This window comes from Biomphalaria glabrata, chromosome 13 (assembly GCF_947242115.1).
Source record: "Biomphalaria glabrata chromosome 13, xgBioGlab47.1, whole genome shotgun sequence".
Lineage (NCBI taxonomy): Eukaryota > Metazoa > Mollusca > Gastropoda > Planorbidae > Biomphalaria > Biomphalaria glabrata.
The window spans coordinates 23725659-23751093 of record NC_074723.1 but is presented as its reverse complement, the minus strand read 5'-3'; the positions used below and the strand labels follow the sequence as shown (position 1 = coordinate 23751093).

The 25435-nt window shown below is 32.6% G+C and overlaps 1 protein-coding gene across 4 annotated transcripts in view; it reads right to left on the bottom strand.

Annotated features, from left to right (window-relative positions):
• Window positions 1–4683: 4683 nt before the first annotated feature.
• The window catches only part of LOC106079216 (arf-GAP with coiled-coil, ANK repeat and PH domain-containing protein 2-like), a 90017-nt gene continuing 69265 nt past the window's right edge, over window positions 4684–25435 (bottom strand). For 2 of the 4 annotated variants that reach the window (XM_056007331.1, XM_056007332.1), the window contains 12 exons: window positions 25017–25125; window positions 23951–24036; window positions 23050–23200; window positions 22686–22825; window positions 21460–21716; window positions 19579–19719; window positions 15952–16208; window positions 13204–13313; window positions 12769–12829; window positions 11142–11191; window positions 10736–10797; window positions 4684–10028 (listed from right to left, as the gene is read on the bottom strand). In XM_056007331.1, coding sequence (XP_055863306.1) covers window positions 9949–10028; window positions 10736–10797; window positions 11142–11191; window positions 12769–12829; window positions 13204–13313; window positions 15952–16208; window positions 19579–19719; window positions 21460–21716; window positions 22686–22825; window positions 23050–23200; window positions 23951–24036; window positions 25017–25125 — 1504 coding nt within the window. In that variant the 3' untranslated portion in view covers window positions 4684–9948. The remainder of the gene's footprint in view (window positions 10029–10735; window positions 10798–11141; window positions 11192–12768; window positions 12830–13203; window positions 13314–15951; window positions 16209–19578; window positions 19720–21459; window positions 21717–22685; window positions 22826–23049; window positions 23201–23950; window positions 24037–25016; window positions 25126–25435) is intronic. The other 2 variants (XM_056007333.1, XM_056007334.1) reach the window with 2 other exon arrangements.

The following is a 25435-nucleotide window of genomic DNA, read 5'->3' as shown; positions in this document are numbered from 1 at the left end:
TCTTCATTTTATGCTGCAACTCCACCATCATATCCTTTTAAATAAAAAAAAAAACAAGGTTACAAAGACATTTTGTGTAGAAACACAAACTCAAAATCGGCCCCGGAAGTGGTCCACCCAGGAAGGCTTTAATATTTTCAGAAAGAACATCCGAATGAAATTATATCAAAGACAAATGACAGATAAGAATGGAGAAAGAAGGTTGACAGATCTTGTGTATTGCTCCAACGGTCCAGCAGATGAAAGTGAATGCAAGGTTAGATGTGAACCTGGCCTAACTGGTTCCCCTTTCAGACCTTGTGGTCTATAGGGCAGATGATGTAAAATTCATTTGTTTTTGTAGCCTACGGTTAACGAGGGTGTCATGTAGCCAGCACAACGACCAACCGCCTTTACTTTTCCCCAACTTACTTCCGCCCAAGGATTCCGAAGTTAAAAATCCCAGTCTTCACCAGGATTCAAACTAGGGACCCCCGGTTTGGAAGCCAAGGGCTTTACCGTTCAGCCACCGCGCCCATCCTGGCCTTATGGGCCTGTCTTATAATTGATCTAATTTGTTATGAAAAAGCCCAATCTCTTATTTCCTACAAGTACCCGTCTATAAAAAAAAATGCAGTTTACAAGATTACTATTTGTTTTAAATTATGTCTAATTTATAATGCATACCAAATTAATTTTATAAAAACAAACATTTTTGACAAAAAATCTACAACTGTTTGCATAAATGTGTTATAAATATAGTATACAGTCGACCCCCCTAATAAAGAGCCTCAAGTGTTTGAGTGTTTAATAGTTAATAGTTGTAAAAGTGGTCTATTTTTATGAAAAAAAAACTGCTTGCATAAGTGATTTTAAAAAATTAGATTTTTCGCTTCCAGAAAAGAAAAAAGTAGCCGTTGCATCATAACTTTGAATGGTCTATAATATTGTGATGTCGGATTTTCACTATCTTTTCTAGTTTACGAGATCTAAACGGGACGGACGGACAGACGGACAGACATTTCAAACAAAACTAATAGCGTCTTTTCCCCTTTCAGGGGCCGCTAAAAAGGCGACACGACCGACTGCTCTTACCTTACTGTAATAACATAGAAAAATTCTGGCCAGAATACCCCTTTACCGATTGATCAAATTTAATATTAATCGATGTTGAGAGCCAATGTGGGTTAGAGCTAGTAGAGGAATATCGGACATGTTTTTTTGTTCAACAGAATGCTCAAAATCAAACATGTTTTCTTTCTCTTATTCTAGATATTTCCGATCGTGTAAATTCTGTATCAGCGTTTTTAGCACAAGCCAATACTTTTGCTCCCTAGGATAATATAATTTAAATATTTATCAGATCTAGGTCTATAAAATAATTTTCAGCTTTTCATTGCTGATAAAAATGTAATTTATGGTATTTTAGGCTGCTTTAACAATTTAATGACGATCATGATTCGATTTAATATATTATGTCACATAACAAAATAACAATTTCATTTAAAATTCTTTTGTTTAGTACCGAGATCATTCGTACGCTCGTTAATTTTTTTTAAATTAAGCAATTTTTTTAAAACATTTGAATGATGATTTGGCCGCCCTCAAAATTTGGCCGTCTTCGTGCAATGCACACATTGAACAATCATCATCATCATCATCAAACTCCATTAGAGTGAGGGCTTGAGAGGCTAAAATCCTCTCTTGCAAAAGCCCTGGACAGAAACCCTGCTGTCTTGCATAGTTCATAAATGTCGCCATACAGGTCGAGAATTTTTGGTTTCCCAGACCTGTTGAGATAGCGATCAGCAAGTCTGGGGCAGTCAAACAGAATATGAGGCACGGTTTCCTCCTCTTCCCCGCAGCGGGGGCACCGTGAATCGAAATTTGTCCATAGCCGTGACAAATATGAGCCAACAGGACAATGGTCTGTCCTGCACTGTGCTATAATAGCTTGCTCAGGCCTGGACAGCCTCCACCATGCGCTCCCAGACTCCACGGGCTTTTTGGGACTTCTCCTAGCACTCAAACCACTTTTCCATTTCTGTTTTTTGTATTATAGCCAGAGCATGATGAACAATAGCTAGTGACGGTCCCGACTACGCTATTAGTTGAAAGCTACAAAAATATTGCACTAAAGCCCTTACTCTGTATCATGAATCTGTAATATTTAAAAAAAGTTCTAACTAGCTACCAAGGGACGAGAATTTTTTTAACGAATGTACAGATTCAAAAAATAGATGCCTCTTGAGGCTGCTGATCTCATGGACATTCAATGTTGTATACAATGTATCCATGAATACAATCCAACTGCTAGAAATATTTCAGTCACCTTGGAGTGAACGTCTATTTCGTGTGGCTCGAGTTTCGAATGTTTTCTTTTACCTGTACGGTAAACATTTTAGGACAACATTTTAAGACAACATTTTAGGACAACATTTTAAGACAACATTTTCTCTGAATTAAAAAAAATATTTTTATTATTATTACACATAACGCAATTCGATACTTCTGTTAATGTGCATTATTCTTTTTTTCTTCCTTGATTGCTTCAGCCAATAAGTGTTGTCAATAGTAGTGATCATAGTTTTTATATCTATAAATAGTTGACGTGAAAATGCAATGTATTTAGTACTCAATACCTCCCGCCCCCTCTCCAGTTAGTCGTACAACTTTCTTTCGAAATGGTTCTTTCCTCTAAATCTAAAAATAAACAAAATAAAACTGTTCTATTTGAGTGAACACTTCATGGAGACAATGTATACATTCTAAGTATCACCTTCAGCCCCTCTCATCGATTTGAGTTGGACTTGAGACGAAGGAGCTATTTAAATCGATCCTGCAATTTTATAAATTGTTTCATTTTGAGTAGGGGAAATAAATGTCCAAACACATCCCCTAAACAAAAAATGGTGAAAAATTGATGAGTTGCGAAACTAATTAGAACTAAAAATAGAAAGCTAAATTAAAGTAAGAAGTTTGAAAGGTTTCTCATTCGCCTCCGATCAGCTTTACATTTGTTATGTCTTTAAAAAAAAACTCATTGTATTCTCATAAGAAATCTCAGTATCTGCTCATCAGGGAGAGTTACTTTAACGTGACTAGGAAATCAAGCCAGCGTTTCTCAAACCTGTTCTGCCTTGTACCCTAAAGGAAGAGTTACATTCAAAGTAAACCTTTTTACAGAATCACATTTGTTTCTACTTTGAAATGGAGTTATCTGCCTTAACTAACATTTTGTTTTCCAGTAATCCTAAACGTGATTTTAAATAGAATAAAAAAAATATATCAGAACAACGCTTATAAATATCATCAATTATAGAAAGAACACTCCAACTGGATCTCAGCTTTCATTCAAATAGAAGGAATTTTTTTTTTTAAATACTTGAAAAACAACAAAGATTATCTAAGGGAACTCCACATTTATCTCTCAATTCTAGAAGATTTATTTCAATGTTCAATATCAACCTAAATTAATTCATACACTAATTGGTTACTTTTTGATTGATTCCTGTCTAGTTAGAAACAGTGAATGATTGTGCCAAGTGGCAGCTTGAGTCACGAGTGGGAAGAGCGAGAAATCACGTGTTCAAACTTTGCACCAGACAAACAGTGAGTTGATATCAACTTTTGTTTTTTAAAAAGCTGGCAAACTGGCCAAATATGGGAGAGTGAGTATGCACCCAACAATTCCTCTCTATCCTGAAGAGATGAAGAAAATAATGGAATGTAGTGTAAACCAAAATGGGACCAAGTTCTCATCCAAGTTAAAGGAAAAATGAAACTTAGTACAAAACGATCAAAGAATAATTGTTCACCTCCAAACAAGTCAGATTAGAATAATACAAGCTCTAGCAACTTCAAACTGGAACTATCAAAACATGACCATGAGGAGTGTCACCACAGAATGCCGACTATGTCTTCCAAAGCTGAATACGTTTGAGAGAGAGGCCTGAACAAGATGGCTCCAAAACAGTTGGAGAGCTGCCTGATATGGAAACCATCTCACAGTTCATCTCATGTGTTAAGACTAGATTTATCTGAGCCCTCCTACAGAATAATGTGAAGAAGAACAATAGTAGAAAAACATTCTAGTAAAAAATTGATTGGATACAAGCCTACCATATATAAATAGAGACTAGTACAAAGTGGGGAAAAAATTAAAGGGAGAGCACTGGCAAGGGAAGTAACAAATAAAACTCTCAGTAACAAAACTCCCAGGTAAGATACAATGTCTTGTCTATAGAGGTGTCCATACAACTAAAGGACTGCTGTGTTCAACAATTAAGTTGATTCAAGGAGTGACGTACATACACATTTGCTTATAACATCCACGAAACCTCCAGAGATCACATGTCACTATGACCTGGCTAAGCCTTTACTTACTTTCTCTTAGAACTGTTCCTATTCTGCTTATCTAGGTCAGGACATAGATTTAATGAGAATACACACTGTCCGAGCTAATGCTAACCTTTCTCTACTCATATACCATTCTATAAGGCCAGCAGTTTGGGTAAAATAATCAGAGTATTAAAGGGCTCAGGAGTGAGCTTTTAGTAGAACTATACATTAAATATTTTGTTTGAAATAATTATTTATATTTAATTATCAATCTATAACCCAGTAAATGATTAACACAAACAAATTGCACAACTCAACACAGAACAAGGACTATACATAGAAATAAAAAACATGAGAACAAAATTCAGACTGAGATATTGTTGTATTTTTGATTCCATACAAACTAAAAACTTGGCAGACATTTTGAGACAAGAAATGAAAATAACATTTTGGCTTTTTAATAAAACAAAAAAAAGCTATTTGGATTTTTTACTAAGGCAACTGAACTAGGACACATGGTATCATCAACAATAAAATAAAGTGTTGACAGACAAAACAAAATCAAATTATTTACTTGAATAGTTTCACTTTGTGTCTACATGTACATGTTACCTAGAGTGCTGATGTCTGTAACTAATTTAGATGTGGCCATATTCTTCTGCCTTTAGAGAACTGCCACTTGGGCTTTAAGTGAAGTGGAGCAATGGCTTAGTAATTGTGTTATATTTTTTAATCTTGTTAATTTTTTAAAAATGAAACCAAATAGTGGTGGGTTAAATGTCATTGGAAGGTGTGCTAGCTCAGTGTTAAGCAGAATAATTTAAATACATGAGATCTACTACCTATATAAACAGAATACAAATGTTTCAAGTTTTAATTTAAATTTGTTTTGTCAATAGTGAATTGTACATTGGAAACAAACATTTACATTTATGCAAAAACAACAACAAAATAAATCTTATCTTATAAATGGGTTGGGCTTAGGTTAATTAAATGTCTTCCTAATGTATAAAAGACATTGCAAAATACATCCAGAGAAGAGATAAACTAGCCAGTCTCTGTTGTTCAACAACAGTTGGGCTAGACCATACACTTGGAGCTTGACAGCATCGATGCCATCCATATCCAATGTGTTTGTCAACACAAGAGAGATCCAATAAAAAATACTGGCAAGACTGAAGTCATTAACAAAACAAAACAAGGGAAGCAAATTGTTTGAAACAAAACAGAATTATAGATTGAGTTACTGGTACAGACAATAGACAGACATGAAGTGGACTGATATAAGAACTTGTTTCATTTTGACTAATTGAAGAATATATTTCTTTAGGTACCAATACATTATTAGATACATTGTCACTTAAGTTGAGAAACTTGTTTCATTTCACTTTTCAAAGATGGAATATTGAAAACAACAAGTGCATGGGGCACTGACAAGGTTAGTCTCTGAGAACTGCTAAGTCAGAAAACTAATTTTCAGTTCAAATAACAAAATGCTGATAATCTTATTCTAGATTGACTTCCTTTAACTTGCAAAGAAATGAAAATGAGTTTGTATAACAAACCTACAGCACTCCAGTTATTGTGTGTACCTTCATGACAAGTGTCTGTAATGTTTTAATCACTGCAATACAACAGCTTAAAAGACTTGTTTGTACAGACAATAATATAGGCTTTATGTTTAGTATCAATGTTGATAAACTTTAAAAATGAAGGTGAAACCCAAGGCAAGATCAGAAAGTTAATAGAGTTGAATACAAGATTGAGCAAATTAGTTTTTTAGGGCTAACTATAATGGGAGAAGGGGGAGAATAGGACTTTGTTTTTGAATGAAGGACAAAGTAGCTGAGGTTGACTCCTCTGTACCAAAATAGCTCACATAGAGACAAGCAAGGTTTGAATGTAACACCGCTGGCTACAAATCCTGTTTGGTAAAAGTAATGCTAAAACAAAAATAAACTGAAGGACTAGACACAATAAAGTTAGAAAACTAAACATAAGTACAAGGTTGTTATGTAAGCTTAAATATTTATAAATAGCACTCAAGTCAAAACACACAGACAAATTAATAGTAGCACTCTGCTGACAGTGTAGGCTACAACATCACAAGAAAAAAAACTCTCACTTTATGTTTCAAATAAGAATCAAATATAATTTAACAACAATATATCAATGTATATATAACACAATCATCCTAAAAAAAATTAAAACACCTTAACCAATTGGAATGTAAAAATATGACTTTTTGTTTGACTTGTTTGTGCACTATTTTGAGTGTATTTTAATAAACAGACTTCAATCAACTGAATTTAAAAAAAAAAAAAAAAAAAAAGATGGTTGACTCTTGAGCCACAAATAAAATGTTAAAGCCTAAGAATTCAAATGAATTAGAAATAAAAACATCACTTTGTCTCAATGTATTGTGAAAACATGCAGTAGTCTCAATAACAAGCTTGATAGCAATTCAAGGGGCTGAAGCGATGATTATAAGGATTCAATAAATAACAAAACTGAGTGATAAGATGCCATTACTATGGGTGATACAAAATTCTTTTTTCTTTTTAAAAGATGTTCTTGTGATAATTAGCTTATGTTTCAGAAACAGAATATTAGTTGCACAGTTTCTCACATTGTCGCAGAGAGCAGCATTAATAAACTTATAGGATTTACATTTCTACTTCGTTTAATTATATAGGGACATTTTAGACAAGTGAATTTCTCTATTCAAAAAGTTCTTAACCTCAAAAATGACAATTCCTTCATGTTTCTATTCTGTTATAGTTTTTATTTTCTTCTTCTATAGTATGCATACAAACTATATAGACAAGTCTGAAATGATAGTTATATATATATGTCCTAAATATAAATAACTACATATAAAAGAAAAACAAAGCATTCCTCAAGACTTTTAAAGTGAACAAACAACAAAAGCACAAAGTTTTAATAAAGTCTCTGATGTGTTGAGAACCAAACCAGATCACATGTAATACAAACTTGCACATTATTCATGCACATACTTGACTAGGCAAAGGAAAGAAATAACCAGATTAAAGTTACAATTAATTGTGGGCTGTACTGGTATGATTCTATTCAATGGAACACATACAAAGAAAATATGATATTACTATAAACAGTAATGAAAATAAAATAAAAAGGAATTTTAAGCAATTATTGACACACGAAGAAACAAATCATTGGCTAATTTAAGTATCAGTTTGTGTTTCCTTAGAAAAAGTGCTTAACAAAATGAAGATAAAAATGTGTTTCATCTCAAAACACTGAATTATAAAATCAAATAATATATTGTTCATGTGGCATGAGGAACTAATTTAGAACCAAACAAAAAAAAATCTTCATAAAAAGATCATGTCTATAAGAAAGACAAAACTATAAAAAGACCAGTAGAACAAAGCTAAGCAGGTCTCTGAGTATATTGTGAAATTCATATGTACAGGTATATATTCACAAAAGTGCATATCAAAATAATAAAGGTTGAAATGACTGCATGATGCTGTGTTGTGTATGACCTATTGCTGCAACCTGTGTGGTATTTTTAATGTTGAAACTAAAAAATCCATTTAGTTTTTTTTACCTTTTGTTTTTTTATTAACTGAAAAAAAAAAATTGAAATAATTGTTTTTATGTGATTAGTTGACAGGTCTAGATGTTTATAACTTTGACAGTATTTCATATGAAATAAAAATTAAAAGCATGAAAAAATAAATATGAATATAGAGTAGATATATTTATAAAATGACAAAACAAATGTGTGACATTTGTTGACAGTGATGTGAAATCAGTTAATACAAGACTTACAAAAAGGTTTTCAAGCAAGGGAAAAAAAAAGATTTTCAGAAATTTTTTTTTTTTATGTATTCAGTTTTAAAACTTTGTTTTTATATCAACTGTGAATGTCATTTATCTCACTATTTGTTTAATTTCACTATTTGTTTTATTTCACTTTTTTAGTTTATTAAAGACATAGGAGAAAAATAAATGATATCAATGTTAAATCATTCATCACAGATGAATTTTTGGTTAATTTTGGAAATGTAGAAGCATCCATTTTAACAAGATCAACTATTGAACAAATATAAAAATGGCCCAGGCAAAAAAAAAAAACTCTGATTTTTTTATTGTTTTATAATTTTGTGGAGAATTAATGTGATGTATTGTTTTGAAAGATCTTTTAGTAAAAACTGAAATGAGGCCAGTCAAATCAAGTCAACGTTTCCAAAATGACAGTTAAAATGATAGTTAAAAAAATAAGTTTTGAAACCAATCTGAAATACAAACAGACTATTATCTTATCCAATTTGCTTCAATAGGAAATCTTAGATAAATCAACAACAAACCTTGAAAAAAATTCAGCTAGAAGACTGACCTATATATGTAATACATTTTAAAAGTCTGATAACATAAATATAAACAAAATGTTATGTCAGCTTTTAAACAAAACAATTCTATCACTATCTAAATATGATCAAACTTTATTTCCATGTTCTTGCAGTTTTTAAGCCAGTAAACTCTCTAGCAGCTAAATGACAGAAACTGTGTAGAAAGAAAACTGATGAAATGAATTCATTCACAAAAAACAATCATTTATCAATCATGAAAGTACTTTAGAAACAGATGAGAGACATGGTCTTAAAGCCTTTCAAAGCCAAATATTTTTTTGTCACTCTTTCTTACAAGTTTCCTACAAACGAAAAAAAAAACATTTACAAAATAAGTTGCGTTTTATATTCTTTGAAAAGAAAATATCAAGTACAAAATGAATTGAAATTTTATGTTCCAATCTAATGGAGCTCTGATGAAAGCACGTAATTAGACTCACACATGAGGCACTTCTTTGCAGATTGTATAAAATCATGGTACTTACATTTCTTAAACTGGATTGCATGGATCTATAGTTACTTTGCATAAATGGTTTACAAATGAAATAGAAAATGTTCACTTTCTAATTAATAGATGAATAAGTAAACAGACTCTGAAGGAAGACTTGCCAACACTGATAATCTAAATAGAATTTACATACATGACAAATGTGTACATGTTGTAAAACAAGTAGCCCATCTCAAGTAACCAGCAGGCACATCAGCCTGAACTAGAGGATGATTGCCTTCCAACTCTTCTGCCAATCATCTGTCTAGCCATGTTACAGCATCACCTCATTCAATGAGATGGAAGGGAATACTCAAAAGTGTCCCCCGATTCAGAGTTTGGTGCCTGGTAATGTGAGGAGGGCCATTCTATACATGGAGGATGTGTTATACTTGTTACACCAAAAGGAGGCATCAGTATTTTTGTTTTCAGATGAAAATAATATTTAAAAAAATGGATCAAAATAGAATATCACAATACACATAAACAACACAATCCTGTACACTTAGCAGTTGATCAGAAGGTGCACTCACTACACTTGAACATGTCTTGGTAAACTCATACCAAATACTTTTAATGACACTCCAAATTACAGTCAATAAGATGGTATTTCAAATGACATTCAACATGACAGTCAATAAAGTGACATTCAATATGACAGCCAATAAAATGACATTCAATTTGAGTCAATAAAATGACATTCAAAAATTGAAAAAAAAGTCAAATAAAAATCAGTTCAAGCTACTATTTTCTTTTCAGCTTTTCGGGGTTATTGGAGGCCATATTAGTGAAATCTCGGAACACATCCTGAAAAGTTTCATCTCCTACAAAAGGAAAGAAAAAAAACACAAAATTTGGTAATAAAGAGAAAAAAACAAAATAATTTGGTCATAAAGAGAGAAAAAAAAACAAATAATTTGGTTATAAACAGAGGAAAAGTAAAAATGATCTTTCATGACAAAGCTTTAGTTTCAACAACTTGATGGAAATTGAAAATTTTATTAATAATTACTTACAGTTTAAAAGACAATAGAGAATTACACATCTGTGTTAAATGTTGTTTGTTTGTTTGTAAAAATGTTTTACATGTTTGGGCTGTTGCTTCAGAGATGAAGATAGTTTACTACCTAGTCCAAACCTCCCGCAGGACGACGCGGGATGGGAGCGGACAGGGTTTGAACCAGAGACCATCGATAAATCCAAAAAACGACAGTCCAGCGCGCAAACCGCACGACCAGGCAGCCATCAATCAATGGAATAATTTACTGCACAGTCAGAAAAAGACTACACATAAAATAACTATGAAAACTAATATCAAGTCCACCTGTTCTTTTCTAATAGCCTTATAAATAGGATACAATGTAAGTATTTTTATTTTAAATAATCTTCCAAACATCCAGATTGTTGAAACCAATAAACTTGATCTCAGTCTCTCCAAATATTGCAGATACTTTGATTTAAGTCAAAATGATGCTAAATAGAAATTCTTTTCTATCTTGAAATCTAGATCTGCACCAAAGTAAACAATTACCTGGATTCCCTAAGTAGCCATCAGATTCTTTCATTTCATCATTCAGCTTAGCAAGTCTCAACCTGAAAACATCCATTTTTTTATTTTCTTGAAGAAAACACTTTAAATTTTAGGTTAACAGTTCAACATCTATTTATAGCTTTAATTTGTGCCCATTATAACTTGATATGTGAGGCCATGAAATCTGGATTATTTCATATTTGCTTTGCCACATGAGCCACAAGTTGTTGATATGAAATTTAATCAATATGCACTTTTAGTAAAAATACAATTTCCTCAATTATTGAAATTAATTCTATTTATAAACTTGACAAAAAAAAAAGAGCTGGCTATTTAATTAAAACTGACACACTTTAAAAATGATCATAAAAAATCTCTGAAGTCCAAGAAGAAAACTGTGACTTACAATGTAACAATGTCTGCGTTGGCATTGGCTACAGCGATATCAAGTGGTGTCTGAAATGTAATATTTGATTCAACAATACCTTGATAACTGATGATAATTTTTTATTTCGTAGACAGAAAACAATGTTGTTTTTTTTTGTTAGCAAGAAATTGATTCTAGTCATGGTAAAAGACAGAGAGCAATGGAAAGGGACAGTCGAGAGATTAGGTGTGGTGTCCCAGAAGAAAGTGATGAAGGTGAAACATGAAGAGCTCATAACACTTAAAGATTATGCCTAAGCTATCTGGGTTTATAGATAGGTTCATTGCTAACAATGCTAAAGCCTTAGTCTATCGGACCTGTGTGATGAGCACTTTGCTATATGAAAGTGAAACATGGTCAACCTACTCATGGCAGGATAAAAAGCTGAATGTCTTCCACCTCCGATGCCTAAGGCAGATCTTTAAAATAAGGTGGCAAGATAAAATAACCAATGAGGTAGTGCTACGATGAGCAGGGTGCCAAGACATCTGCTGTGTTATAAGCAGCAGAAACCATTGGCTGGCTTGGCCCTGTTCGTAGAATGCCAGTAGGTTGACTTCCACAAGACATTCTGTATGGCAATCTAACAGAAGGCAGGAGAGCAGCTGGTCGTCCACTTTTAACGGTATACAGATGTATGCAAACGCGACATGAAGCTCTTCTAAATTGACACTAGCAGCTGGGAAAAGTGGCACTGGATAGATCTACATGGAGAGAGAGCATAAAGGATGGGTCTCGAATTGCAGATGCCATACACATCAGCAGCAGAAAGAAGGGTGAAAATGCAACAGCACCTGGTGATTACATAATCCCAACCTGTGACCGCAGCTGTGTATCAAGGATTGGCCTCTTTAGTCACACAAGAAGTTGCAAAGGGAAAAGATCATTTCTCAAGATGTAAATCTTATATCTTATATAATACACACGTTACTTCAAAAAAGAAGATGATTACGTCCTACGTGTCTTTCTGAGTATTTTATTAAACTGCCACAGAAGATAGGTTTATAGATTTATACACAAGTTTGTAGAGATTTTTTGCTTGCACTGGTGCCAAAACAAAACAACACTTTTTTAAAAATAAGCTTCATTATGGACAGCTGGACATGACAGTCAATAAAATGACATTCCATATAAAGCAATGGATATAATAGTGTTTCTTTTTTACCCTGTGTTTATGGGTTGAATGACAGCAGATAGACATTACTTTCAGCACTATTGGACAACAAGTCTGAAGCTAGACATTGTCACTAAGCTTGGGTTACAGCAAGAAGAGAAGGGGAAAGAGTGGGAAAAGGTTGAGAAATCTGGTGCAGTATGTCATCTACTACTGCTCAGGCAAACACAAGTGTCCTTTCTGTAGTACAATTACAAGAATGATGCATCAATGATATAGAAATGACTTGACTAGCAGGTTTGTGTCTTAATGAAGTCTGGTTAAAAGGAGAGTTCAGCCTGCAGATTGGTGAATGGTCTGAGCCTCTGATCCAAAATGTAATCAATTTTAATGTTGGAATTCAGATACTATCTCACTTTTGGGAAGATATTATTTTTAATATAGACCTACTGAAAAATTAAAAAAAAAAAAGAATGTCTTCTATTGCATTACCTGTCCTTGGTTATCCTTAGCATTCTGGTCAGCACGTCTTTTTAAAAACTGACAAACTTGTCTGGATAAGAAAACAACAAAATGAAAATAGACACGTCTAATCATCAAACACAAAGATGCCAAACATTTTACAACTAACAAGAAGTGCTGAATACATGATTATACAGCAAACAATGTAAGGTTAAGGTTATGTCAAATATGTATACATATATATATACATATATTTAATAGTTTATGGCTACCACAAAACTGGCAAACTTTTATTACTTCATCCACTTCTAATATTGTGGACTTACAGCCATGACAACTAAATAGGAGGTACCAGAGAATTAACAAGATATTTGAATAACGCTGCCTATACAAAACCATTTCCAAAATTTATTGCCTCATTAATTGCAAATTAATTTATAAAGAACAAAAAATAAAAAGGCTAACCCTGTGTGACCAAGAATGGTGGCATGATGCAAGGCTGTCTTGCCATTTTTATCTTTACGATCCAGCTTGGCGTTATTTAAGAGAAGAAATTCACAGGCAGCGAGAGATCCCTATGAGAAATAAACATATCAAAGTTTGTGTAAAGCTTTCACTATGTATGGTTAGTACTACTTTTGAATTGAAGGTTTGGTAAATATGGCCTTCAATTATTACACAGTTTACTCAGGAAAAACAAAATGAGTAAGCTACTTATAAAATAAGTAACAAATCCACCTCTTCTTTAAACTATAAATGGAGAATTGAAAGAAATCCACTTATTCTTTAAACTATAAATGGAGTGTTGAAACAAATCCACCTATTCTTTAAACCAGGGGTGGGCAACAATTTTCTGCCGAGGGCCGCATTAAAAAATTTGGGGACTAAAGGGGCTGCATAAATATATATAAGTACTGTATACAGCTTCTGGCACCCATGAATTCCCGCAAAAGAAATGACTGGAACTTTGCTTTCAGTTCATAATTTGCTAGGAGGTATGTCAACTGGAGCTGAATCAGCTTCTGAATTAAATAGTGAGTTATTAAATAGTGAGCAGAGGATATTGAAAACTGGTTTCAAGTTGCCGACGTCTTAAAATTTGCTTTCTAATTCCACAATCAAGGAATCCAAATAAGTCTTGTACTTTTCAATCATTTCACTAGAAAGTTTCACCTTTCAGCTAAGGAAATTGATAAAGCTTAATTTCCCTTGCTGGCCTCAAGAAATGGAATAGCTTTGTTTGAAAAGATTTAAAATGCACATACATTTCATGTGCAAACAATAAATAGCAATACTTAATATGATAAGCATGAAGTCTCTTCAAGTCTTCATTAGAAATATTAGTAACAAAGTCCCAGCCAATGTCCATCAAGGAACCTAACGATTTCTTCCTTGAGATCCATATTCTTCTAATGCTAGGCCATCTGATACTATTGTGTTACCAAACATCGGAGTTTTTTTTTGTTTCCAAATCTTCAAGTACTTTTTGGAATTGCCAGTCAGGGCCGGCCTTAGATAATTGGAGTGGAGGCCCTAGGCGAAGTGAATTTTGTGGCCCCAAATAGAAAAATATAAATTAACAGCAAAACAAAAAAATAAAATTTTGCAGCTTATTAAGAACCTAGAGTGCTCCAATAATAACAGTTTGTGGACAAGTTTCGCTATTTTTTCTCTATATAATAAAATATACAATGATACCCTTCCAACAGCTGCATAGTTTGCCTAAGACTAAGGCAGATTTTTTTATGATTATGAAACTATTGATTAATGATAATGCAGATTTGTGTAAACTTTCCTGTAATGAGTTTATGGTTGGGATATTGCTCTTTATTTTATTACAAAGCCCATTTTCCTCATTCAAAGCACAGTCTCCATCAGTTGTGACCCTTGCCATCTTGTACAAGCCAACCCAACACTTTCAACACAGTTCTTCATAGCATTGAATAAATACTGGCCTGGGCTTGTGTCTTTGACTGAATTTATCGAAATATTGCCAATTAAAATAATCTTTGTTTACTTTAAACTTTTTAGAATGACGTTTAGAGACAATGTTACTTTAGCCTCTTCATTGTAAGTTATAAGAATCAAAAGTTTCAATAATTTCTAGATATATTTACAATTATTTATTTTATTATTTTTAATATATTTGCATTATTATATGTGTAATTTGTGGGCAAACCTGATTTCTTTAGGTGTCTGCAGGCCGCATAAAACACTTCGGCGGGCCGCATGTGGCCAGGGGCCCGTAAATTGCCCACCCCTGCTTTAAACTATAAATGGAGTGTTGAAACAAATCCACTTATTCTTTAAACTATAAATGGAATGTTGAAACAAATCCACCTATTCTTTAAACTATAAATGGAATGTTGAAACAAATCCACCTATTCTTTAAACTATAAATGGAATGTTGAAACAAATCCACTTATTCTTTAAACTATAAATGGAATGTTGAAACAAATCCACCTATTCTTTAAACTATAAATGGAGTGTTGAAACAAATCCACTTATTCTTTAAACTATAAATGGAATGTTGAAACAAATCCACCTATTCTTTAAACTATAAATGGAATGTTGAAACAAATCCACCTATTCTTTAAACTATAAATGGAGTGTTGAAACAAATCCACCTATTCTTTAAACTATAAATGGAATGTTGAAACAAATCTACTTATTCTTTAAACTATAAATGGAATGTTGAAAGAAACCCACTTATTCTTTAAACTATAAATGGAGTGTTGAAACAAATCCACCTCTTCTTTAAACTATAAATGGAGTGTTGAAACAAATCCACCTATTCTTTAAACTATAAATGGAGTGTTGAAACAAATGATGACTACACCTGACATAGGGTATACAAGTTATGGAGAGAAGAAGGTGATGAAACTAGGCTTAGATTATTATTATTCTAAGTGTCAAATGTGAATAAAATATGAAAAATGGTACTCACTAGTTTAATCTTTAAATTGAAAGATAATGTATTATTTTTATTATGTAACAATGTCATAGAAAGAGGGAGAAAACAAAAGTATAATTCACAGTTCACCTACAATTTTATCCAGTTATACATTTTATATCTAAATAAGTGATTCTATTAGGCCTTAGGATAAAAACCTAGAAACCTGACTACACCAAATGATTTTGTCAACGAATACCAAACCACTAGATTTCAAAAAGACATAAAAAAGAGAAGAAAAAAAAAAACTAGAATCTTACAGTTTGTACAGCTTTCATAATAGGAGTCTTTCCATCTTCCTCTAAGTTGACCCAGTTTGGGTCTGCACTGTTAGCCAGAGCCTCCAACATCACAGGCAAATTGCGAGCAGCACTGGCTTTATAGAGCAGCAGATTGGGATCCAGCTTGCTCATGTCTTCCCAGGACGTAGTGAAGTCATCACCATCCACTCCAACATTGATGGAAGCCTCATCATCATATTCATGTAAGGACTCATCTGAACTTTCAAGGTCAAGGCCTGAAGAAAAAAAAACCAACTTTTTATCAAACACATTTTATTTTAAAAATTGCTCAAATCTTTTAGACTTCAACATTTCATTAAAAATCATGTGAAAATGATGTGGGCTATCCAGACATTTTCCAGAGTTTATAAACTTTGAATTTCAATATATTCAAGGAGACCACATGCTCTATCAACACTGAAAAAAAAATTGTCTCAAAATCATTTATTTAAACAGTTTATGCAATATCATCAAGGTTTTCTTTTTACTATTAAAATGAATGAACACAAGTCAATCATGCTTGAAAAACTTAAGGTAAGGTTTGCATAAAAACCCAGATAATCTTGGAATTGGCAAAATGGTAGTGAAAAATAAATGGCAAGACATGCCTGGCTGCATTGCTATATCATGGCAAAGTAGGAAAGGAGGGGGGGGGGGGGGGAGGGGGCATATGCTGCAAAAATAGTTGAGTATTCTAATGGACAGTCAGGGCAAGGTAGTCTTATTAGTTTACACTTAATAACTAAACAAACCAAATATGAGCATCATTTTAACAAGAACACATCCTGTTTATTTGTCTATTGAAACTAGAACTAAAAGAAAGCACTACTATGTGTGTAGAGTAAACTCAATCAAAACAAAGCTTGATTTGTAAGTGTGTGTAATGAAGTGTAGAAACAATAATAACTTTAGATCAGTCTTACATTTATCTAGTAGTACCATAATAGAAGTATTTTAAACAAGAAGTGTAATTGTATCAATTAGTTCAGATCAGTCAAGTAATTAAATTTGTCTAGACCAAAAACAATAAATCTGTGCAATAAATATTTGTACCAATAGCTTTTGTTTAACTATTTCATGGTTTTAGCTTTCTCACTACACTATGATCCTATCACTTGCCTATATGATCCTATCACTTGCCTATATGATCCTATCACTTGTCTTTATGATCCTATCACTTGCCTATATGATCCTATCACTTGTCTATATGATCCTATCACTTGCCTATATGATCCTATCACTTGTCTATATGATCCTATCACTTGCTTGGACCAGCTGGGAACATGGGGGAAGGGGAAGAAAGAAAGGGATATCTGGGTAGATTTTAGGAGATCTGGGTTGATTTTACCATAACGGTTTTTAAAACATTCATTAAAAAAGAAAAGGGGACAACCTGAATTCAAATTCATGTATCACACCTCCTCAATCAGACATTCTAACCACTCTACTAGTGACTTGCTTATGACCACACAAGATTGTATAGTTATGTATTGTTTGTTTCAAACTTACTTTAAATCAGCAACATATAAAAGGGACTTATTCAGCTTAGTTGAGTACTATTTCTTTCCTTTGTTTGAGATACCAAACAAAATAATTTATGACCAAAAGTTAATTAACTAATTGGTTACATTTTTTTTTAATCGATTCTGATGTTGTCAAGTAAAAGAAATAATTATGAAAAAAATTGCAGCTTGATCAGAAATTGGGTGTGGGAGAAATAACGTGTACAATTTTTTACCAGAAAGACAGACAAAGTGAGTTGATATAAGCTTTGTATAAAAATATTTTGTTACATTTTTCAATTATTAAATATTGATGATTTTTTGTTTGTTCTTCATATACAGAACAAATATCAATAACTGATCTGTTTATATTTAATGTGTAACTGAAATCAGGAAATAGTTTTAATGTAACAGGGTCTGGTATGATGACATGTAACCAGTGATGGGAGAGAGAGATGAATATGATAGACATCATAAAGTATTTGTATGATGAACTCAACATTCCATCAGTACGACCAAATACTAAGTAGAAGAATGTTTTAGAACATTTCTGTGAAGGGTTCATTATCTTTTTTAACATATGTCTATGCAGATCATAATGAAAATCCTGGACTGATTTACATTCAGCTTGACTAGAAACTAATCTTTGCAGATGTTATAATTCTAGCTAGAGAAAATTTGGTCAAGGTTCAAGAACTTATTTTCTGACAGAATGCTGTTAAAATAAATACCTCTGAAGAAAAGAGTAAAAAATTCATTTATGACACAGAAAACATGAGATGTTGTATAAAGCTTGAAAATCAAACACCAAAAGAAGGAAAAGCTTTCATGTATTCAGGATCCAACAAAACTAGAGATATAGGGTCAGAGATATAGACAGAGATTTAGAAAGAGATATAGGGTCAGAGATATAGACAGAGATATAGAGTCAGAGATTTAGAAAGAGATATAGGGTCAGAGATATAGACAGAGATATAGACAGAAATATAGAGTCAGAGATTTAGAAAGAGATATAGGGTCAGAGATATAGACAGAGATATAGACAGAAATATAGAGTCAGAGATTTAGAAAGAGATATAGGGTCAGAGATATAGACAGAGATATAGAGTCAGAGTTTTAGAAAGAGATATAGGGTCAGAGATTTAGAAAGAGATATAGGGTCAGAGATATAGACAGAGATATAGACAGAATATAGGGTCAGAGATTTAGAAAGAGATATAGGGTCAGAGATATAGACAGAGATATAGACAGAGATATAGAGTCAGAGTTTTAGAAAGAGATATAGGGTCAGAGATATAGACAGAGATATAGACAGAATATAGAGTCAGAGATATAGACAGAGATATAGACAGAATATAGGGTCAGAGATTTAGAAAGAGATATAGGGTCAGAGATATAGACAGAGATATAGGGTCAGAGATATAGACAGAGATATAGGGTCAGAGATATAGACAGAGACATTTGTCAGAAATATAGGGTCAGAGATATTAAGAGTTATTAGAAGAGATGAACTCTTGTCACAATTCTCTATCATTCTGGAGACTTTGGAAGCACAACATTTGGTTCTTCAGTACATTATCTTCATCAATGATGTTCTCAGTACTTTGATTAAGCAATGAGATCTGGATGCTCAGGGCAAGAAGAGAATTCAGATTTTAAAGCTAAAATGTCAATCAATGAACTTATTTGTAATGAACATGAAGATGGAGAAACCAACTGTTTGTCTTTTAAGATTAAGTATTACTTAAACTATTTCATTGTTTGCATACATTTAATCAAAAGTAAAAAAATAAATAAATACAAAATCAGCTAAATATATGTAAAACCAGCACACTGGTTATAATCATTCTAGTACATTGAAAAAAACAAAAATATGGATTATATTGGAAGGACAATGGAAAAAGCTTATTTTTGTAGAGAACAACAACTCATTAAGTGGCATTGTGTATATGCTGTTATTTCACCACTTTGACACTAGAGCTTGTTATTGGTCTACAGCCACATTAATGTATTTACACAACACATACACAGACAACTAAACACAACATTTGCAAATAGCCATAAACACAAAAACAGTCACATGGACCTGATATATAAACCTTACTCTTGTTCAGCCCAGCCACAAACAGTGGAGGATCATCGCCAAATACAATCCCTGCTACATCCCCAGAAGCTTGTTCCTCCCTAGCATTGTTCTTGAAGCTCCGTTTCTCCATGAGGGTTGCATTGGACACTGACAGCACAGCTACACACAGGCCGGGCAGAAGCGGGTATTTGTATTTGTGTATTTGGTGAGGCCAGGTTGGAGTGAAGGCAAAAGTGATCAAGACAAAAGGAACAAGTTAGTTGGCACAAAACAATAGGAGGGAACAAAACAAAATATGGATGTCAAATTAAATTCAACCAATGGTATGCAGGAGTAGAAATTTAAGCCAAATCATACTTCTAACTAAGACATGCCAATATTATCTTGAATAATTCTTTTTTCAGTTACATTTTTTTTAGGAAAAGCTTTTGAACTGTATCACATTTTTAGCTCAAAATCAACCAATTTTTAAAATACAATAAAAGTGATTTTTTTATGAAAAGATATAATAATTCTATTTGCAAAAATTTCAAGGAAATAAATTAAAATGTGTTTAAGATGAAAAATAAATCATTTCAATGTATACCTCTTATAGTTATATTCACTCTATTCAATGCAGCTTACAGGATTATATGGTGATTGTTAGATTACTTGTTGACTGGATAAACTATTAGAATTGACTTATGGTGGGTTAGGATTCCTAATAACCTGTCTGTGAGCCAATCATTATAAAGTTGTGATTAGTTCAAATAACAAAACTGTATTAAGTTCCAGAAGGACATGTTATAAGAGTTGTGCCTCCACTGGTTGCTAGGTTGCCAGTGCATCACTTAGTATGAGGTTATGTAAAACACTTTGCTAACATTAGTATTTAGTTAATACTTCAGCATTACAAGTGGTATAACAACTGGCAGCGAAAACAAGGCAAGTGCAGTAATACATAAATATATATACATCTATAGGCCTTTGTCTAGAATCATGCTTTATACTTGAAAACATCCACCCATACAGAGTTATGTACTTAGCAAATATAAATATATACATGTTAAGCCATGATTTGGATTGACCACTGTGAAATGATAGTCAAGGACAGATAGAAAGTAGATCCACATCAGAAGCTAGCAGGTCTACCATAGATGAATTACCTTGGTTTCCATATTTACACAGACAGGAAAGAAAAATGTTGAAAAGAGGTTATAGTTTAACATGTACAGAATATAACAACTCTGATTATATTACAGGTATTTGATAATATATTATATATATATATTTATACATATATTAAAATATGTGTAATACAACAAAACAGAACAAGGAGTAAATAAAATACCTTTTTAATGACCCCACATAAATTTTAATTTTTACACTTAATTGTTATTTTACCCCCCCCCCTCCTTTTGTTTCTTTCCAAATTAGCTTGACATGTATCAATCTTCACTTTTATAAGAATTATTTAAAAAAACATAATTTCAAAAGTCTATTTGAGTGTTCTAATTTTTTTTTTATTTAACTTCTTGCATTCCAAATAAAAGAACAGAAAAATAAAAGCATCACCAATAGTTTTATTTTAAAAAACGATGAAAAATCAATCAAAGGATACATATTTATGACAATATTTTATCATTTTTAATGGCATTATTGTATTGATTAGTTATGATGATACAGGAACACATATTACTGACTTTTTTTTAAGCATTTAGTGATGGCAATATTCTATCAGATGTTCTTTGGCCATTATTTTTGAATTAGTTAGGTCAATATTCTGTTTGGTATTAATGTTCCAATTTTTCACATTCTTTCACTAAATAATGGAATTTGTTTTTTATACCAACTTTATTTTTATTTACTCCTTGTGTCATGGTGACCTGTTAACACAGAAAGCAAAAAGCATCTAAAAACCTCCAGTTGCCCCAGTTTCTCCACCTTCCAAAAGTTCTGAGGACAAATCTTCAGAAACCACTCTGTTTCTGGACCAGGCGGAATCCTTCAGTTCCCCACCACTGCGAGAGGTCTTCAAAAAGGATTGAGAGGAGGATCTCCTGGTCTTCTTTCTGACACTCCACTTTCTCGAGACATTGGATTTGTTCACACCTGGAAGTTTTTTAATAAAGGCTCTTTGGAAATATTTGGCTCGTATCCAACTTTCCCTTACAGTCCTGGAAAACAATACGTTTTCATTAAACACTGTAAAAAAAAATTCAATTTGAATGAAAGGTTCAGACTAATTATTATGTGGATATCATATCAGAAATTCTTTACTAACAAATTTACTTTGCTTACAAATTTTAAGACTTTAATATAGTCCACAGTAAATATTTCTTCTTTGAATCTATGTGTTAGGCATTTAATATTTCCATATGTGACATGTAAAGAACCAGAAATAAATGCGCAAAGACATCTAGTAAATATACCGAATAATATACCATAATAATAAATATAATAGGCCTCTGTGATTTCTTTAACATTTATGCTGAAGTATTTAGTAATTATACTTTCAAAAAAATTGAAAAAAAAAAGATAGATTATGAAAGTACATACTACATACATTTCTTACATATTTAAGATTAATAATTACTTAAAGAAAAAGTAAAAAAAAAAATCTTGTTTGAGATTTAAACTGAATTTAGTTTAAATTCTTTACACATCTTTTTTTTTTTTGCTACTGTCACTAGTTATACTAATAACAAGTTTGTTAAACTAGAGCTCATGAATGTCTTAAATTTGTGTTTCATATAAATAAAAAATATTTTCATCAAAGTAGTTAAGACTTTTAATGTTTTCTTGGCAATTTTGTTTTTTCCTTGTAAACCCTCAATTAACACGGTATGGCATAGTAGCAGTAAGGGGAGGAGAAAAAAAAAAGATATAAGATCAAAGTATGTATGGGCTTCACAACTTTGATATCGATGACAGAAGAATGAAGGACAGTAGCAGCAGATTACATGTGGAGCCCCAAATGACTACAGTGCAGGATGGTGCAGAAGTAGGAGAATTGGTTTTAAGATTTTAAGTTTGCAGATTTTACTAATTTGATGTACCAAAAAAAAATGCAGATTTCTATTGACATCCAATAACTTGTGATTGATTCATTACTTGACAGCACTACAGTCCCATGAAATGTTTACCTGTTACAGTCAGGTGTGGCCCTCGCAGCAATTGTTTCATCCACCTCAGCTTCGTAAATTCTGTTAACTACATCGTTACCTATCTCAAGCATAACCTTCAGATGCTCTGGTTCCCAGGTGTCCAGTGTGATAGAACGAACCTGATAGGCAGAATAATAAGCATTGCCTATAAAATAACTGACAAATCAGCAAATTTAATTTTATAGACTAACAAGAAAAGAAAAGTTTTTTTTTACTAGTTAGAGAAATCATTCTGTTTGGCACCCAACACATCTGTATGACGCTTAACTTACCTTGGATAAGTGTATTCCAAAACTAAAATGTACTGTATCACTGTAATGTATCACTATGACGCTTAACTTACTTTGGACAAGTGTACCCCAAAACCACGATGTATTCCAGAACACTCTATACACAGTGTGATGCCCAAGTTTATGCTGGCCCATCTAGGCTCATTGGCTCCACAATCACAGCAATGGGAATTTCCAGGAATAGTAAGAAGTTGCTCCATTCGGCTGTAACAGAATTAAAATAAAAATGGATACAACTTGAAATGACAAATTATTGGTTCTAAAGATGAGAGAGTTTCAAAAGGAGAGAATTGTAAATGATATGCTCATTGACACAATATCTACATGAATTTTGTTCAGCCTTGAATAATATTTTTACCTACACCTAACCTAGGGACACTCCTTTACATAAATCACAATTTTATCAACTTGTATTTTTCCATGAGTGCTTAAAAAGAGGTTAGAAAATATACTTTTTAGAAAATTTTCCTGTGTGTTAATAATTTATTCCCATAGCAAGAATCAGTACAATCAGCTAATAAAATATTTGATTGAGGAGCCAAGGATCATGTGTGCCCCCCTTTGAAAGATTACAGTGTGTGGATGTATAACATTTAAAATGCTTTGAATTTATATTTTTTTGTTACAGTTACAACAATAATGAACAATAGTGAACTAATTTTATAGTTTAAAAAATAATTTTTTTATAAAAAGTTTATGCATCAATGAATATTAAATCTTGTTTTTCATAGTTGCTTTTGTTGCAGAAATTATGTAGGTCTAAACATGTTGCTCCAAATTTATTTCTTTTCTTAAAAACATCCATATTTAATAACAATCCATTTTTTTTTTCTTTCTTTTTAACATTTTTATTCAATGCATGTTTTGTTTTTCTTTCTTTTTTTTAAATTTTTACTCAAAAAAATTAAGACATAAAATTCTGTTAGAATAAATTAATAAAGGGAAATCACTGACATTTTTGCTTTGCTTTGTTTGGGTTCAGCAGGTAACATGTCACTCTGACTTGACTCTTTAGAGGAAGTGCTGCTTCTTTTGTTTTCCTACAAGACATCAAGAAAATGGTGGTGATGACAAACACCTGTGTGTGTAACTCTCTTCAGTTAAAGGTCATGTTTCAATGATTGCAAAATTTAAAAAATACACTTGGGAAAAACAAACGGACAATTAGTCACACATACAAACATTTGGATGAACAGTTGAACATATTTAAATAGCAGCAGACAAAATTATGAACAATCTATTTATGAACACCCTTCCAGTCAAGTGGGAACTCCCAGCCCACCCTCCAATGGCATCTAAAAAGAGAGCTGTGCAGAAAACACCTGCTAACATTTCAGGTTGAAACCAAGAAACTTCATTATACCTGGGACATGAAGAATGGAAAAGAAAGAGCAGAATGTTAGTTTGATAAGTAGAATGTTGTGCAATTAAATGATTCATACATCAGGAAATGCAATCTAAAACAAAGAAAAAAGATCAAAACATGCACTGTCACATGGGTGAGATCTTAGCGACAGTTTGTGAAAGAAAAAAGTGAACTATTGAATTGTGGCTACTTATTAAAGATCAAACAGTGTATAGGACTGTAATTTCAAATAAATGGAATAGAAAAAAATTAAAAGTAAAAACATTCTATATTTTAATACAAGCAAAATCTTAAACATTACATCCAAATCATTCTTTTTAAAAATTATATTGTGCTCAAAGACAGCTGTTATGATGGCTGTAATAATCCCTTAACTATCTTTCATTTAAGATTCTGTTAAGGGTTGGGTCATATTTTCATGAAATTATAGCTGTATATTTTTCTGTATTAAAAAATATATTTTGTTCTTTTCCCACTTGAGCCCTGTGATATTCGACTTCAAATATCAGAAAAGAACTGACAAACCAAAACAAAAATGCTGCATAAATGAAGCTGCTCTTTAAAGGCAAGCATCCCCCCAAGAGATAACTAACTATGACATCTCCATTGTGATGTTCTCTCTGAGCCAACACATGAAGGAATAGCTTGACTCACCACTTCCTGGCTGTGCATGGTCTCTTTGTAAGCATGACTGATGCTGGCATTCAGGGCACTCACCCACAGCTGACATTCCTCATCTGAATCTGCCTGGAGAATGTGGCTTCTAAAACACAAAATACAGATCAATCAAAATAACTTTGACTTTGCAAAGATGTGCATTAAGTTCATTAAGAATTTCAGTAATACATAAATGTACCTAAAATGTATGGATGCTAGAGAGGAAGTTGGAGGATTTACAAAGGTGTGGGCAGCTTAGGGAAATGACATTTTAAAGAAAATACATGCCCAACAGAAAAAAAAAAAAAGAAAGTTGGTTGTCAGCCAACCATAAGAGAAACACTTATGTAAGAACAATGTATATTAACTACTCTTGAATAAGACAGTATAGTTAGGGCAGATAGAGCAACACTATT